This window comes from Myodes glareolus, chromosome 1 (genome assembly GCF_982192425.1).
Source record: "Myodes glareolus chromosome 1, mMyoGla1.1, whole genome shotgun sequence".
NCBI lineage: Eukaryota > Metazoa > Chordata > Mammalia > Rodentia > Cricetidae > Myodes > Myodes glareolus.
In genome coordinates, this window is record NC_142026.1 from 69,671,123 (window position 1) to 69,689,584 (window position 18,462).

General features: G+C 42.9%; 1 protein-coding gene across 1 annotated transcript; it reads left to right on the plus strand.

The window, feature by feature from the left end:
* The first annotated feature begins 454 nt into the window (after nucleotides 1-454).
* Nucleotides 455-17,359, plus strand: LOC148123438 (vomeronasal type-2 receptor 26-like). Its single transcript, XM_087911792.1, has 6 exons — nucleotides 455-663; nucleotides 4,455-4,746; nucleotides 6,982-7,779; nucleotides 9,811-10,020; nucleotides 12,879-13,002; nucleotides 16,383-17,359. The coding sequence occupies exons 1-6, from the start codon at nucleotides 455-457 to the stop codon at nucleotides 17,357-17,359; spliced, it is 2,610 nt and encodes an 869-aa protein (XP_087767918.1).
* The last annotated feature ends 1,103 nt before the right edge of the window (nucleotides 17,360-18,462 follow it).

Sequence of the window (18,462 nt, forward strand, 5' to 3'; positions counted from 1 at the left end):
TGCAGGGGCTATAGAGTGTGAACAATGTGCTAAATATTTTACTTCAGCTACTGGGTTGTCTGCTTCTTGTACTCACCTGGGGTTTCTCTACCAAACAGTGTCCTGAGCACAGCTGCTCGTGGGCTTGCAAGTCCCTCAGGAGGCAATCAGACCCATTGCCGCCCTTCCTGTAGTCAGCAACTGATGCCCAGAACTGTGACCTTGGATGCAAAGAGGTTAGGAAGCCTCAGGAGGAGGAAATAAAACTTTTAATGACTCTGGGATTTAATGATCATCCACCTCCACCATGTCATGATCAATATTCTCCTCACAGCCTGCAAACCTAGAATTCCCAGTGTGGTCTTAGCCTCAGGCCCTTGATCAAGAGCTTTCTCCCAGATAAAATCCCCCTTCACTGCAAGCTGCTGCTCCATATGAGGCTGTCCTGTCACTGATTGCCTGGTGCTCAGCAGGCATGTGGCTGTGTGCTCTATTTCCTGTTCTCTTTGTCTGTGTCTCTGTGTCTGCTCTTTCTGCACCAAGAGCCTGGCTGTTGCCGAGGAAGAGGCATCACTTTGATCGTCCTGGAGATGTAATGGTGGGGGGCAGCTTCTCCATCTTTGATCTCTCTATTGGTACCCTGTCTGACTTCACTGCCCCACCATCTGGACTGCTGGCTTCGGAGTAAGTGCTGGTTGTGGAATGGGAGTCTCTGAAACCCAGAAGCAGCTTTATAAGATTGTGTGAAGCCTTGGATAGGGGCTAATTCTCAGAGTCCCAGCTAGATGGCCATCACCCTTCTCTTTGTATTCATGCAGTAGCTCTGTTGCTCTCCTTTTACAACACCTCTGTCTGTCTGTCTTTGTTATTTGTACTGGACTGGAGTATGGGTGCTCATGTACTGGGTGTAATGTCTGCCCTCCACGGGCCAGGTGGGGCTTCTTGATTCTTCTATTTATCCAAGGTTCTTAAAATAGTTTCTATGTAGGTGTGTTTGCTGAATACATTAATGTGTAAACAGTAGATTTTCATCATTTATCAGCCTCTGTGATTCCTCTGTGCTGTATTCCTTTTGCTTGTCATATTTTCCAAGCATCATGGAGTCTCAAATTCACTAGGTCGTCAAAGATGAGGTTGAGTTTCTGTTAGTCTTACTTCTACCTTCTGAGTGCTGAGATGGGGGGCTGCATCACCACATTCAATCTATGATCCTGGAGATCAAACTTATGAAGTGAGTCATATCCACATTCCTACTTTTGGATATTTTCATATCTGCTTTTGTAATACGATGTTTCTTCGTGTTGTTTCCAAAACAAGTTTCTTGGTTATTTATTAATATTTATTTTTCGAAAGATTTATTTATTTATTTGTTTATTTATTATGTATACAGTCTCTGCCTGCATGTATGCCTCTATGCCAGAAGAGGGCACCAGATTTCATTCTAGATGATTATGAGCCACCCTGAGGTTGTTGGAAATTGAACTCATGATCTCTGGAAGAGCAGCCAGTGTTCTTAATGTCTGAACCATCTTTCCAGCCCCAATTATTTATTTTTTAAATGTTCGTATTTAGCTTTATTTAGCTTTTTTATTGTTTTTTAAATAAAAAACAATTTATTTATTTGTTTTTAATTACTGCCATGACTGAACATAGGGCATATGGCTGTACTCCCACCATGCAGGAAGGCAGGCAGGATTGCAGTACATGATGAGATCTGAGTCAAAAACAGTTGTTAAGTGTTTTTTAAAAGTAAAATCCATCTCTTTTTATTCAGCCATGAACAGAAGAGATTTTCATTACTGATTTGTTTACATTTACCATTACTTATATTAGTTTTTCTTTTGAGATACAATCGCACATTGTGTTCAGGCTAGTCTGGAACTCCTTGTGTAGTTCAGGCTAGCCCTCAGACACAGGACTGCAAGCACGAGCCAACACACTGGCCACATTGGTTTGTCCTTGAGTTTTTTTTTCTTTTTGAGACAGGCTCTTACTGTGTAGATGATGCTAGCCTAGAACTCACTATCTTCCTGAGTGTTGGAATCATAAGAATATGCCACAATACCTGAATCCCATGTTATTTTTTTTAAGCCAATGAGTAATAATTGTATGTACATATTGGATATGTTGCATTACATATTATAGAATGATTAATCAAGCTCACCCCACTCACAAACCTATCATTGTGTATACTTAATTTTTGATGATGTGAATGTTTATAATCTACCATGGGAGGCAGAGACAGGAGAATCTGAAAGTGAAGGTCTTTAATGTCTGGGGATTTGCCCGAGTTGGTGAAGTGTCTGTTGTGTAGCATGAAGACCTGAGTTTGATTCCCAGAACCCTCATGAAAGCCTGGCTTGTTGATCTTCTGTAACCCTGGTTAGGAACAGAGCCCCAAAGTCGCTGGCCACTGAGCCTATCTGAATGGATGAGGTCTGAATTAGATGACATGTCTCAAAAAATAAGGTGAAGAGGGGCCAGTGAGTTGTCTTTTGAGGGAAAGTGCTTGGCATGCCAGCCTGATGGATGACCTGGCCCATCCTGAAACCCACATAAATATGGAAGGAGAGAATTGACTCATAAAGTTGTTTCCTGACCTCCATGTGTTCTAGCTTGTGTGAGTCTACAGAAACAGCATGTGCACACATGAACACAGGATAATGTTTTTTAAAAGGTGGAGAAGGTATTGTGAAAAATATCCTTATATCCCACCAGTCTTCACCTTCCAAGGGGGAAACACCCATACAAATACAACACCACACACACACACACACACACACACACACACACACTCACAGAGAGAGAGAGAGAGAGAGAGAGAGAGAGAGAGAGAGAGAGAGAGAGAGAGATCACGCTTTAAAGACAGTACTAGTTGTCAGCTTCTGGCTTAAACACACACACACACACAAACACACACATCCATTGAAAAAAATTCATCATCATTCTTGGTTATATAGTGAGTGTGAGGTCACACTGGGGGATAAGGAGACTCTGCCTCAAAACAAAACAAATTTACTCTCAATATTAATTCTGAAAAATTTAATTAACATAAGCAGCATCAGCTGGGTGTGGTGGCACTCAAGAGGCAGAGGCAGGCAGATATCTTTGGATTCCAGGCCAGCAAAGGCCATAAAGAGATTCTTTGTCTGAAGAGCCAAATATATCTATCTGCATCCATATATCTATATCTTCATCTGTATCTACATATCTACAGCTATATCTGTATTTCTATATCTATCAATCTATCTATTGATCTTTATCTATTTAACATGTCCTTCTAATGCTTCGCATAAGCCCTTCTTCCCTCTCAAATTTACGTCTTTTTATTCTTTAATTATTATTGCTTAAACATGCAAGCAAATATATTAATACATAAATGAGACCTGTTGAGTCCATTTAGTGTTACTTGTATGTACATGCTTAACATTTTATTGCATTTGATCTTTTTTTTATTTCATATGTTTATGCAGTACATTTTGTTTAATTTTCAACCCCAGCCTCTCTTACCTTTCTTTTACCGCTGACCTTCCCTCTTCCTTCTTACATGTCCCTTTCCCACATTTATGTCTTATTGTTTTGTTAGCCATTGATTATTTTTGATTTGATTTGATTTTTTTTTTGAGACAGGTTTTCTCTGTGTAGCCTTGGAAGTTCTGCAACTCACTCTGTGGTTCATGCTATCCTCAAATTCATAAAGATTTGCTTGTCTGTGCCTCCCCAGTTCTGGAATGAAAGGCATGCGCTGTCCCCACCCAGCTGTGATCTACTGAAATTAACCAAGGCTGTCTGTGTGGCTGCAGGCTTAGAACTGTACACTGGAGTTTTGGGGTTCATCAGTTGAGTATGTGTCTAAAGACAATGAGTGTCTTTTTGCCAGAATACATCAATTGCCAATAGTTCAGCAGGGAAGAGTACGGCCACTCAAAGAATTTTCCAATGCATGATTGGCTGTTGGTAGGCTCACACGTCTGCATCAAGTCCTGAAGACAGTATTTCACATCTCCGCTCCCTGTCTTCTGGCTCTTACTTTGAGCAATTCTGTAGATGTTAGTTACTGTTAATTCTAACCAAGTTTACTGTGCAATAGATTTTTCTTTGCTTACATGGGACAGGGCCTCTCTATGTAGCTCCTTGTACCTGGGTCTGTCTCTGTAAGCCATGTTGCTCTCCACCTCAAAAAGGTCCATTTGTTCTACCTCCAGAATGCTGGGATTAAACAAGTGTGCCACCACATCCAGCTTATTCAACAGATCTTCAGTTATCCATTCTGTCTTCTGAAACTGTCCCCTCTGATTACTGGCTCCACATTCCCTCTGGCTCCCCTTGGAGTATTCTGATCTGTGCTCCTCTGCACATCTATGTACAAATACTTGTGGAGATCTTGTTCTACTTGTATCTCTTGGGTCACCGTGTTTATTCTTGTTCAGTTTACCCCATCATGAGGGATAAATGTGGGCTTCTCTTTCCCTCAGCGTTTCCAAGTGGGGCTACCGGGTGGCCCAGAGTTTCGTCTTTGCCATCGAGGAGATTAATAGGAGTGCTCACTTGTTGCCCAATTTGACTCTGGGCTTCTCCATTCGAAACTCTGGGGACTCAGTGCATGGAGCCGTCCACGAGACGATGAGCTTTCTCACGAGGCAGGAGGAGCCCATCCCCAACTACACATGCCAGCATGGCTCTCCTCAGGCTGCTCTGGTTGGGGACACACGGTCATCCCTGTCTGTCTCCATGGCCAGACTTCTGGGGCTGTACAAGTTTCCCCAGGTGAGTTGGTTAAGCCTTCTTCCTTCATGAATGTAGTGCAGTCCCTTAATGATGGTAGAGAAACTGATGGTGATGGCCACAGGAGTGAGCAGCTCTGCTGTGGAGCCAGGCTCCCTGCAAGTGTTCTCCATGCTTAACATGGTTTCCTTCCATATATAGATATATTTTAGAGAGAACTAGCATCCCTCTCAATGAGGTATTGAAATTTTTTAATTTCAAAATATATCTTTACAGAATTTTTTATTTTTATTAATGTGTATAAGTATATACATTCTTATATATATCATAGATGTGCTACACATGTGGCACATATCTATATATATAGTCATATAAAACACATATCTTATATATACACACGCAGACACATACACACACGCACTCCATGCCTGGTGCCCATGGACATTCAGAAAAGGTCATTGGATTCCCTAGAAGTGGAGTTACAGATGCCTTTTAGCTGCCATGAGGGTGCTGGGATTTGAACCCAGCTCCTCTAAAAGAGCAGCAAGTACTGTTAACCACTGCACCATCTCTTTAGCCCCGTGTGTGTGTATGTGTGTGTGTGTGTGTGTGTGTGTGTGTGTGTGCACATGAAACCAGTGCAATGGTGTCCATGTGCCAGTCAGAAGACAACTTTAGTTTGTCAATTCTCTTCTACTTTTTTTGATTTTGTGGTTTAAACTCCGGTGTTCAGGCTGGTGGCAAACACCTTTACCTGGGGAGACATCTTCCAGCTCACAAAAATCAAATATTATTTGTTTTTTAAGTAAATTGATCAGTAATTTTGCCTGGCTGTAGGTTCTTGGAGTTTCAGTTTAGGCGACTGGGCTCATGCCACTTGCATCCATTTACCCTATGGTTATGTATCCCAGCTGTTAGTGTCCTTCCCACAATGGAGGCCATGTGTGACAATCATCTCTTTAGTGTATGGTTTTAAGAGGTGACTTGAGGATAATTTATCTATTTAAGGTTAGCACTTCAGTGACTTATCTTAGGATAAGTACCTCAGTTGATTTGAGAACATTTTCATTCTCTTGTGAAAAATGCATTCTCCTCAATACCACTGGTACCATATCCTATCATTCCTACGCTGAGGCAACCTCTGAAATATTTCTGATCTTTACATATGCAACACACACACACACACACACACACACACACACACACACACACACACCACCTATTTTAAAAATAACAATCTATCCTCATGACCCAGTAATACCACTTTTGGGTATATATCCAAAGGACACTCAATTGTTCCACAAGGACATGTGCTCAACTATGTTCATAGCAGCTTTGTTTGTCATAGACAGAACCTGGAAACAACCTAAATGCCCCTCAGCCGAAGAATGGATAAGAAAATGTGGTACATTTACAAAATGGACTACTACACAGCAGAAAAAATAATGACATCTTGTATTTTGAAGGAAAATGGATGGAGCTAGAAAACATCATTTTGAGTGAGGTAACTCAGACACAGAAAGACAATTATCACATGCACTCACTCATAAGTGATTTTTAAACATAAAGCAAAGAAAATCAGCATACAAATCACAATCCCAGAGAACTTAGACAACAGTGATGACCCTAACAGAAACATACATAGATCTAATTTATATGGAAAATAGAAAAAGACAAAATCTCTTGAGTAAATTGGGAGAATGGGGACCTTGGGAGAGGGTTGACTTGGAGGGGAGAGGCAGGAAGGGGAGCAGAGAAAAAAGTAGAGCTCAATAAAAGATAAAATAGCAACTTAACAATTTTATGCAAACCACACAGTCACACACCTTGTTGAGGTACAGGAATGAAATATTACAGGACATGTAAAGGACAGATGCTGAGAGGAGAGCAGGTAAAGCTGCTGGTTCTGGGTCCATTCCAGAAGCTACAAGGCTGTAGAACAAGCTCAGTTCCCAATGCAGGATGCTCATGTCCTTTCCTGAAAATTATATTTTAATATTTAATGTGTGTGTGTGTGTGTGTATGTCTCTCTCTGTGTGTGTGAGTCTATGCTGCAGAGTCAGGAGGAAGCCAGATGAGGGTATCAGTTGTAGGAAGATGTGAGGCACTTGGTGTGTGTGATAGGACTTGAACTTGGGTCTTCTACCAGAAGAACAAGGGCTCTGAACTGCTGAGCAATGTCTCCAACCTCCGCCTTCCCACCTTTAAACCAGATCATGAGCCTATGCATAAATCCCAGTCTCATTCACCCTTCTATTGCCTGGTTCTTTTTGACAGGTCAGTTATGGATCCTCACTACCCAGCCTCAGTGACAAGATCCAGTTCCCATCTTTCCTTCGGACTGTGACTAGTGACCTCACATCTTGCCGTGCCTTGACCCAGCTGATCATTCACTTTCAGTGGTCCTGGGTGGTCATTCTGGCCCATGATGATGACTTTGGGCAGCAGACCAGCTCTCTGGCCAATCAGGAGCTGAGGCCAGCTGGTGTGTGCATTGAGTTCACCCTCCATGTTCCTTCCCATGAGTCCATGGGGAAGATTCAAAAGATTGTCCAGAAGATGCAGAAATGCACAGCCAGGGTTGTGCTGGTTTTCCTAAGCAATGTGAATTTCCAGCTCATTTTGCATGGCTTACAGGATGCCCCTGTCTCAGGACAGGTCTGGGTCAGCAAGGACACTATGCACATGGCACTTGCCCTGTCCATTCCAGGCATTTCCCAGGTATTGCATGGCACATTTGGCCTTCTGCTTCATAGCAGCAGGGCAATTGGCTTCCCAGAGTTCCTTGCTAACCTGCGCCCCAGCCGGACCCCAGAAGACATGTTTATAAAAAAGTTTTGGGAGTTCACCTTTGATTGCACATGGCCCCACCAGAGCAGCACAGTGACAGAGGGTGTCCAGCTGTGCTCAGGGAATGAGAGTCTGATAAACAAGCAGTACCCTTTCCCAGAAGTGAGTAAAAGTGATGCTGCTTACTCAGCTGTCTACAGCGTTGCCCATGCCCTGCAAGACATGATAACCAGTGGACAGCAGGATGGGCAAAGTACAGATTCCCAGTCCTTCCAGCCCTGGCAGGTGAGAGAGACATGTGTAGAGCAGGTGATTTAGGACTGCTTGGGGAAGAGGACATTGCCCCTTTGTTCTTACTAGGCTAAAGGAAAGCTGGCTATTTGCTTCAGCATGGGTGCCTCCTGCTTGCAACTGAGAGGCATCTTAGAAGAAATAATGAACATGGATTCCATGCAGTGTGTGAATCTCAGATGAATCCAGTCCTTATAGGGTTGCTTGTATTAGCAAATAAAGGATGCCTAGTAAAATTAAGATATCTGAGAATAGTAAATAGTGTTTTTAGTGTTTTTACATTGAACTTTAATAAACAGTAGTTGATTTTTAGTATAGGCATACTACAAATAAGAATTTCAAAGAGATATCAAATTCCTTGTCGTTTTTTGGATGTGTGGTGCTTGTGTATGGTCACATGTGCATGGGCATGCAGGTATATGTGGTGGGGTGTGCACTCGTGTATGTACATGTGGGAAAGTCAGAGACTGATATGAGAAATTATCTGCCTATCACTCTTCAACCTTATTATTTAGGACAGGGTCTTTCATTCAACCGCAGAACTTGTTGATGTGGCTAGAATTGCTGGCCATCTTGCTCTGGGCACCTCCTGTCTCCATCTTCCTAGGCTGTAACTACATATGTGCCGTCACATCCACCTAACATTTAGGTGGGTTCCAGATATTTGAAGTCCAATCCTCAAACTTTTATTGCAAGTGTTTTTCAATTACTGAGCCAACTCCCAAATCCTTACTTATCATTATATTTTTTTTTAAATGTTAGTGACAAATTCATAAACATATATAATGCATTTTGGTTTTCTTGACACAAGCCTGCCTATCTGTCTGTCTGTCTGTCTATCTATCTATCTATCTATCTATCTATCTATCTATCTATCTATCTATCTATCTAACTATCCATCCATCTTCTCAAATCCATTCAGTGTAGCATAGGCCAAGGTATGTAAGCAGACCTTTGGAAGAAATGTTGCTCACTGGTGAGGTAAATATTGAAAGTGGTGGATAAGGAGGGGGTATATTTTCATCACTTTAACTTAGATGGCCCGAGTCTCTACTGTGTGACTGGTGAATGTACATTTGGTTGTCAACCATATGCACAGTGATGGTTGTTCTCTTTTTGGCTGAGAGTGACTGATTACAACTTACACAATATCTGACTTGGTGGCCCATGCCTGTCATACCAGCACACAGGAGGTTGAGGCCATAAAATCCTGAATTCAAGGCCAACCAGGACTATACAGCATGAAAAAGATGACTGTGGTTATAACAGTGTGTGTATTCTATGAAGAAGATAGAAAGTAGATGGAGTGAGGAGTGAGTGAAAGAAGGGAAATCTTCTTGTGTGGAAATATCTGAGTTTCAGAGAAGAGGACGAGAAGTCTCATCATGGGAAAAAGTGCAGATAGCAGGGACAGCATGTGTCAAGACCCTAGAATGGAGACAAGTAGCAGAGCCACAGGGGTGGACTGATGAATTGTGGGAGGCTGGTTGGAGTCGTTGGGCAGTCTAGGTGGCCTAGGGCCAGTCTGTGGAATTCTTACTAGAGTTTGGAATCTGCTGAGTGTAATGGGAAGACTGAAAACAGCAGTGCACAGCCAAATGAGACTCGAGCAGGAATCACTTTGTCATGTTTGGGGATTAATTTTATGGCTGTTGAGATGGCTCAGTGGGTAAAGATATTTGCCCCCAAGCATAAGTTGGATTCCTGAGTCCCACATGGCAGCAGAAGGAGAGCACATTCATGAAAGTTGTTTCTAATTCTATAATGTGAGTTGTATACACAGTAACACAGTATTAGGTTTAAAAATTATCTGGATTAAAGATTATACATTATTAATTATTAAACCTAATCATATTTGTGATTTCCTGAAAATATCACAGGTCCCTTATTTTTCTTATGTCTAATGGTGCCTAATGTCTTTGGTTGAAATGACTCTGGCTAATTGTAGAGGTGAATGGTATGCTACATTCTAACAAAATCCTGAGCTGGTCCTTGACAGTGAACAATGTCTCCCTTCCTTGCCAGCTGCTTCATGCTCTCAGGAAGGTGCACTTCAAGACTCCTGATGGAATCGAGATTATGTTTGATGGAAATGGAGATTTGGTGTCAATATTTAACATTATCCAAGGGCAGAAGACGCCTGAGGGTGTATTCCGCTTGGTCCATGTAGGAATGATAGACCCTCAAGTCTCTCCGGGGAACCAAATGATGGTCCATTTGAAGGAGGAAATCCAAGTGAGTTGCCTGAATGCAGAGATGACTCTTGTCCTAGTATGTTAAAGTCACAGAGAAATTCCAAGTCCAGGGGCCTTCATTGCTATGGGTGCATGAAGTTGATGCTGCTCTGGACTGGGTCAGTCAGTTATAACTGGCTATCTGTTTATCTCATTAGAGATCTTTCTCTGAATGATATTGATTCACTAGCATAAAGGAAAATGTAAAAGATCGGGTTGGGAGATGGCTCAGTGGTCAAAGTGTTTTATGCAAGTTCAAGAACCAGACTTTGGATCTCCAGAACACTTGTACATGCTGAGTGGATAGTGGGTGCGTCTCACCTGTGATTTCATCCCTAGAAGATGGAAACAGACTAGCCATATCAGTGAACTCTGGGTTTTCCTTTGAGCATCTGCCTCAATGAACACAGTGAAAAAGCAATTGAGGATGATTCCCAACATTAACCTTGGGCCTCCACAGAACATGTGCTTGTCCATACATAAACACGAATCCACATAGGTGTACAAATGCATGTATACATATTTACAACATAAACACATAAACGTTGAGGAAAAAACTCTATCAGATTCACGAATAGAATGAGAATCTGCACCTGGTGCTGCCTTGACAGTATTTTCACTGCATCTGTGTTCAGGATATTCTCTGAGACGAGGACAGTGAGTGACTCACTCAACCAGCTTGGAAGTGGGCTTGTAGACATTCAGTTTACTTGCTAAGTTAGTTTATTTCCCCCTCCATAACAAATACCTGAGAGCAAGTTTCAAGTGAGGAAAGGTTTTTATTGCCTCAGAGTTTGAGATATCCAATTTGAGATGTATCCATTGCTTTGGGTGTGTGTGGTTGAGTCAGTAGGTCACGAACAGCAGCCTGCCTTGTGGTAAAAGAGGTTCTTCAGTTCATGGGCCAAGGAAGTGAGGAGGTGGGGAGCTAGAAAGATAGATAACCAAGTTACATTGTATAAGTGCATGGTCCCGGGACCCACTCCCCCTATTTAGGTCCCAAGTCCTATTTCCAATAATAATTCATCAAATTATTATTTCATTGAGGAATCAGTCCATTGATTTGCTCAGAGGCATCAACGCCCAATCATTCTTCAAAAACCTCCCATCTGGTAACTCATGGTCCAAAACATGAGACTTTGGAAACATTTGAGATTCAAACCATGACATTTATTAACAAAATTAGGAAGAGTGTTGACACAGGTATGTCTCTGTGTGGAGTCTGGTTCATAGAAATGGCTCAGCTTCCTGTCCTGTGCCACTGAAGAAAGAGTCCCCTCCTCTGCAACTTTGTCTAAGTTTTGTTCTGGTGGCATCGCCAGTCAATGGTGACCTTAAGTTTTTCCACATGAGAATGAGGTTCCAATTCTTGGATTTCTGAGGCAGAAATGACACATGCTAAGTGTTCATAGGATTCTTTTGAAGAAACTTTCAATGGTCTTGGTCTGGGTGGGGTTTTCTGCTGTCTTCTTTTGTGGTAGAGATGTCAGCACCCCACACATGTGTCTTTGTGATCCTTGCCTAGACCTCGAGCTTTGCTATGAGAAATTGAGTCATCCTTGGCAGGTCTACTGTGCTGAGAAGACTACTGTGCTGTGAAGGTGTGTGTGTGTGTGTGTGTGTGTGTGTGTGTGTGTATGTGTGTGTGTGCATATAGTTGGACTTTTCTTTGGTCTGCTAGCCATAGATAAAGACATGGAGGCTTATTAATTATGAATAGTTGGACTTAGCTTATGTATTTCCTCAGCTAGCTCTTATATCTTAAATTAACCCATCTATATTAATCCATGTTCTGTCATATGGCTTGTCACCTATCCTCCATAATGTATGTCTGACTGCCTCAGTGTCTCACTGGCGTCTCTTCTGCAGCTAGATTTTAACCCTGAGTTCCTGTCTCCTACTGGAATTTCAGCCTAACCTGTCTGGCCTAGCTATTGTCTGTTCAGCTTTTTATTAAGTCGATCACAGTGACGCATCTTCACATGTTGTAAATAAATAGCTCACAACATCTCTCTCTCTATGTCTTCCTCTCTCTCCCTGTCTCTCTCTGTCTCTCTCTCTGTCTCTCTCTCTTTCTGTCTTTCTGTGTCAAAGGCATCAGTACCTAATTTTTCTCTTAATGAGTCTCAAATATACTTTATTATTATAGTACAAGTGAAAAATATAAGTGCAACTAAATTGTAAACCTCATCAACTTCACAAAGGGAGATGAAGAAAAGGAAGAGAGAAACAGTCATGTTTTCTGAGTTAGGCATGGAGGTTTGCAAGAATTCACAGGTTTTGGGACATTCTGAGAGAGAGAGAGAAAGCCATGACCATCAAGAAAATTATGCCCAGGCTATGGACTTATGTAATGCCTGCCAACACTTACAATTATTTTCCTTTTATTTTGCCTATATGGATGTTTCCCTGCATGTGTATTTGTGTGCTGTGTGTGTGCCTTGTGTCTGTACATGACAGAAGAGGGCATGAGCTCCTTTGGAACTGTAATTACAGTGTAAGTTGCTATATGAGTGCTGGGAATTGAATCCTGCTCTTTTGGAAGAGCAGCCTGTGCTCTTAACCACTGAGCCTTCTGTCCTGCCCGCATACATTCAATTGTGCATACATTCCACAGAGACTGGAAAGCAACAATTATAGTGTTTATCTGTGATTTTGAATGCCTCAACCATGGCATCCTGATGTAGCCCTTCCTTATTACATTCAAAAGTACCTCTCTAGTCTGGCATCTGCTCAGATAGACATGCTTTCTAAAAGGCATCTCATCTAGTGGGAACTCTCTTGTTCTGGTTCTTAGGGTGAGGTCAAGAATCTGTATCCCTAAAGAGTCACTGGTGACACTATGCTCACTGTTACTAGGTGCCCACCTCTGTCTGCAGTGAAAGCTGCCTTCCAGGATTCAGCCAAGTTCCCAGGCTGGGAGCCCCCCACTGCTGTTTTGATTGCAGTCCCTGCCCCGAGGGACAGTTTACAGACAAAAAAGGTAAGGGCATGTGGATCTGGAATCTAAGAAACCAAAGGGAATTGTGAACCTCCTGTGTTTCTCTGTTTTTCTCTGTTGTCTTAGTTACTGTTCTACTTTTGTGAAAAGACACCATGATCAAGGCAGCTTCTTATAGTTTCAGATGGTGCATGGTGCCAGGCAGTAGCTGAGAGTTTACATTCTGATCTACAGGCAGCAGGCAGGCAGAGAGGTGGAGAGTAGGCTAGGTGGTGAGTTTCAGCTTTTAAAGGCCAACCACAGTGACATCCCTCATCCAGCAATGCTGTTCCTCCCAGTCCATTCCCAACAACCCACCAATTAACAACAATTAACAAACATTCAAATATATGAGACTATGGGGTCATTCTCAGTCAAAACATTACACCCATCTATCCACTAGATGCAAAGACTTTGCTTTTCTCTGGTACACCAGTCAGAACACTGCTCTTATAGTTGTTCCTAAGTAAATGCTTTATTGAGACAGACATGTGCTTGAACTGTAATTGGACTGTGGACAAGAATCAGGCATAAGCTACTTCCATAAGCTTCTAGTGGTCCAGTGACGAACCTTTTGCTGACACTGATAAATTCCACCTGCTTTTTAAACTTCATGGAAGTGGAAGTGCATGTAGATGTTCTTTAGTGATTTCCTTCTTTCTCTGTGTTAGTGGTGTTCATCCTAGATGTAGAATGGCAGCTGATCACCACATCCCATACTGTCTGAGCTGTAGAAGTTATTTCTTTACCATTCTGAAAACTGCAAATGCAAAGCCAAGTTTTCCTCAGGGCTGGTGTTGTGTGAGGCCTCACTTTTGCCCTACTAGAGCCATCCCCTTACTGTGTGCTCTCATTTCAACCCCTAGTGTGTGTGTGTGTGTGTGTGTGTGTGTGTGTGTGTGTTCCCTTTCTTTTTGGCTTGTTGTTTGTTTTTGAGACAAGGGTTGACCATGTAGTCTAGGGTGGCTTGGAAATCACAATGATACTAGTTTGCTTCCCCCACCCCTAATTGAGAGAAACCCAGCTGCCTCTGTCCCTCAAGTGCTGAGATTAAAGTTATGTGCAGCCACACCCAGCTCCAGCTCCCCATTCTTATTAGGATAGGAGCCTTGTTAGAATTAGGGCCTACCCTGGTGAACTAATTTAACATGTATTGGAAAATCTTCAGATTAGTTATGGCAAAATACAGTGATATTTGAGGTGCCGAGTAACAGGACTTGACAAGATGAATTTTGTGGACACAACTCAGTCTAAAGCATTTGTTAATATGATCAGTTACTGATATTATTGGAAAAATGAAACACTAAAACTCATGTAAGAGACCAGGTGTGGTGGCACAGTCCTTTAATTCCAGCACTCAAGAGACAGAGACAGGAGGATCTTGGAGATTGTGTTTGGTCAGTGTAGTTAACTCAGTGATCTCCAGGTTCAATAGAAGATTTAATCTCCATTGTATAATTTTAGCTCCTTTGTCGAAAATCAGGTGTTCATAGGTTTGTGGATTAATATCGGAGTCTTCTATTCGATTGCATTGATCAGTATCTCTGTTTTTATGCCAATACCAAGCTGTTTTCATTACTGTGAGAAGTCAATAATAATGGCACTGGGATTTGATTCTACTGCATGTACTGGCTTTTTGAGAGCCTAGTCTGTTTGGATGCCACACTTCCTTAGACCTGGATGAAGTGGGGAGGGCCTTGGACTTCCCACAGGGCAGGGTACCCTGACTTCTCTTAGGACTGGAGAGGATGGGGGAATGGAGGGAGTGGGAGGGAAATGGGAGGAGTTGGAATTTTTTGTTAAATAAATAAATAAAGAATGATTTAATCTCAAAAACTATGATCGTGCTGATGGGAGCTCTCCAACTCTAGTCAGACAGGGAAGGATCCAGCATAGGTCCAAAATAATCCCTCTGATTGTGGGTGACAGTTGTATGGCTGGGGCAGACTGCAAGGCCATTGACAGTGACACCAGCATTTATCCTTACTGCTTTTTATGGGATTTTGGAAACCCATTCTCTCTGGATGGATACCTTGATCAGCAAAGATATAGTACGGAGGGCCTTGGATCTTCCCCAAGGCAGTCACCCTCTCTGAGGAGTGGATGGGGGGTGAGAGGGTAGGTGGAAAGGTTGGGAGGAGGGAAGGGAGTGGAAACTGGGATTGGTATGTAATGTGAAAAAAAGACAGTTTTTTTTTAAAAAAATAAAATAAATTATAAAAAAGAGAAAATATGGTCATGAAGGGCTGGAGAGGAGGCTCAGGAGTTAGGAGCACCTATATGGGGTCTCACAACCATCTGTAACTCCAGTTTCAGGGGATTCAATGCTATCTTCTGACTTCTGAAGGAATAAGGCATGCATATGTTTTTCATATATATGTATGTACAGAAAAATACTCAACAAGAAAAATAAAATAAATAATTCCAAAGATAGTTGTTGAGACTAGTGAGATGGCTCTTCAGGGAAAGCATTCACTGTCGATCCTGACAGCCTGAGTTTGGCTCTTGAGACCCACATGGCAGAAGGAGAGCACCACCTTGGTGACAGGTTTCCTTACCTTCAGGTGCACACCAAGGCACGCCTTAGCCCACAACACATACATTCACCACATGTACAAGGCACACCTTAGCTCACATGATACATATACACACCATTCGTACAAATATACAAGGCACACCTTAGCCCACAACACATACACACACCACATGTACAAATGTACAAGTCCCACCTTAGCCCACACATCACATGTACAAATGTACAAGTCACACCTTAGCTCATACGATACATATACATACCACACGTACAAATGTATAAGGAACGCCTTAGCCCACAACACATATACACACCACATATACAAATGTACAAGTCACACCTTATCCCACACAATACATATACACACCACATGAATAAATAAATTTCATTAGGAAAATAAGGTGTGAGAAATGAGTAAGAGACAATATCTGATCATCTCTGGTTTCAACAAGCATTTACAGTCACTCATATACATGTGTGCACACACAAGCCTGCACACACACAAACTCATAAGTTAGGTAGAGTGGTTAAGGCCTATAATCACAGCACTTAACAGGTTGTGGAAAGAAACTAAGAAGTTCATATCCACCCTTTCCTACTCAGCCTGAGTTCCACGAGACACTGAAGAGAGAAACAAAAACCTTCACATAAAACAGATACAGAACATACAGCTTTTTCCTTTGTGCTTCTGCCTCTAATATCACCCATCCCAGCCCTGGTCACCAAGAATAATTCATAAATCCATGACTTGATGGAAAGGCTGTAAGGGCAGGGAGTGCTTGGGGCGCCTTCCTTCAGAGCTGGTGCAGTTGGCACAGTGTTGCAGAAATGGTGTCTGTGTCTCCCGTAGACATGAAGAGATGTCTCCTGTGCCCCAAGGAGCAGTACTCGAGCCACACCAGAGACCGCTGCCTGCCCAGGACAGAGATCTTCCTGGCCTTCGAGGAACCTCTGGGATTCGTGCTGGCTTTGGTGGCACTCTTCCTGGCTGGTCTGGCTGTTCTGGTTCTGGGAGTGTTCCTGAAGCACAGGGACACCCCCGTGGTGAGGGCCAACAACAGAACCCTCAGCTACTTCCTGCTGATCTCTCTTTCCCTCTGCGCCCTGTGTGCCTTGCTGTTCCTTGGCCGCCCCAGTGTCCCCACGTGCCTCCTGCGTCAGACGACCTTTGCTGTGGTGTTCACGGTGGCTGTCTCCTCTGTTCTGGCCAAGACTCTTACAGTGGTCCTGGCCTTCAGGGTCATCAGGCCGGGGGGCAGGATCCAGGTGTGCCTGAGCCCTGGGGCTTCCACCTCGGTGGTCCTCATTGCTTCCTTCATGCAGGTTGTTCTTTGTGGGGTTTGGCTGGCCACCTCCCCACCATTCCCAGACAGGGATATGGTCTCGGAGCCCCAACACATTGTCATCCAGTGCCAGGAGGGTTCTGGCACCATCTTCTTCTGTGTGCTAGGCTACTTGGGGTTTCTGGCGGGGGGTACCTTCTCTGTGGCTTTTCTGGCCAGGGGCCTACCAGATGTCTTCAACGAGACTAAGTTCCTGGTCTTCAGCATGCTGCTCTTCTGCAGTGTCTGGACAGCGTTCCTGCCCCTGTACCACAGTGCCCGGGGTAAGTCTATGGTGGCTGTAGAAATCTTCTCCATCCTGGCCTCCACTGCTGGCCTTCTGGGTGGCATCTTCATCCCCAAGTGCTACATCATCTTACTGAGACCAGAGAGAAACACAGCTGCCTGGCTAAGGCAAGGCCACCAGGCACAGCAGTATAGGCAGAGTGAGATGCTCCAGAGAAGGTGTTTCTCTAGATCTACATCACTCTCCTTGATGATCTAGTCCTCAGTGGAGTCACTGGTACCTTCATGTGGTTTTTGCTCACTGGTTTTGTATGGACTCATGGTATTTAAAAGACAGATCAAAAAAAAAAGCGAGACATTCCAAAACAGTCATGACAATCATTTGATATAGACACATAGATGGTTATTTACTATTCTCTATATGTTGTTAAAATTTATCACAATTTAGAAATTTCGAAAAGGCGAGCAAGCATGATTTTTCAGTGTATACAAATACTTGCTGTGATACTTTGTGCTATAACAAATAAAGATTGTCTGAAGATCAGAGTGTGGATCTAGCCACTAGTTATTCATTGAGACCAGGCAGTGGTGGCGCACACCTTTCAACCCAGCACTCAGGAGACAGAGGCAGATGCATCTCTGTGAGTTTAAATCCACCCTGGGTTCCACAAGATTGATGCACTATAAAAGAGAAACAAAGTCAGACAGTTGTGGCGCACACCGTTAATCTCAGTACTTGGGAGTCACACACCTTTAATCCCAACACTAGAGAGGTGGAGACAGGAAGGGATATGGCTTGGTTGAGAGAGGACTATAAGGCAGGAGGAGATAGGAGCTCAGTGAATTCAGTGTGAGGATTCTTAGAAAGAGGATCGTCCATTCATCCTAAGGATTCAGGAGAGGTAAGGACTAGTGACTGACTGCTCTGCTTCTTTGATTTTTCAGCATTTACCCTTTTTCCTGACTCTGACTTTTACTTATTAAGAACAATTATAATTGAAGCTACAAACAGTTACCATTAAACATGGCAAGCTGGGTTTGATACACAGGACCTAGATGTTGGAAGGAGAGAACTGACATCACTAAGTTGTTGTGTGGCTTCTGCTTGGTCATTGAAGTACACACAACCCCCCCACACACAAAATTTAAATGCAAAAGTGAAAAACATAATGAGGTGATGCTGATGTCAAGGGTTGGTAAGGATATGAGGAATTGACAGGTAGATCATTCATCTCTCTTCTTTATTTTGAGAGAGGCAGTACTGGGGATTGACCCTTTCATGGACAGTTCCATCACAGACTTACCTTGTGATCTAACAATCTCAGTCTTAGATATGTACCTAAGAGAAATAAAAAAGTCTGC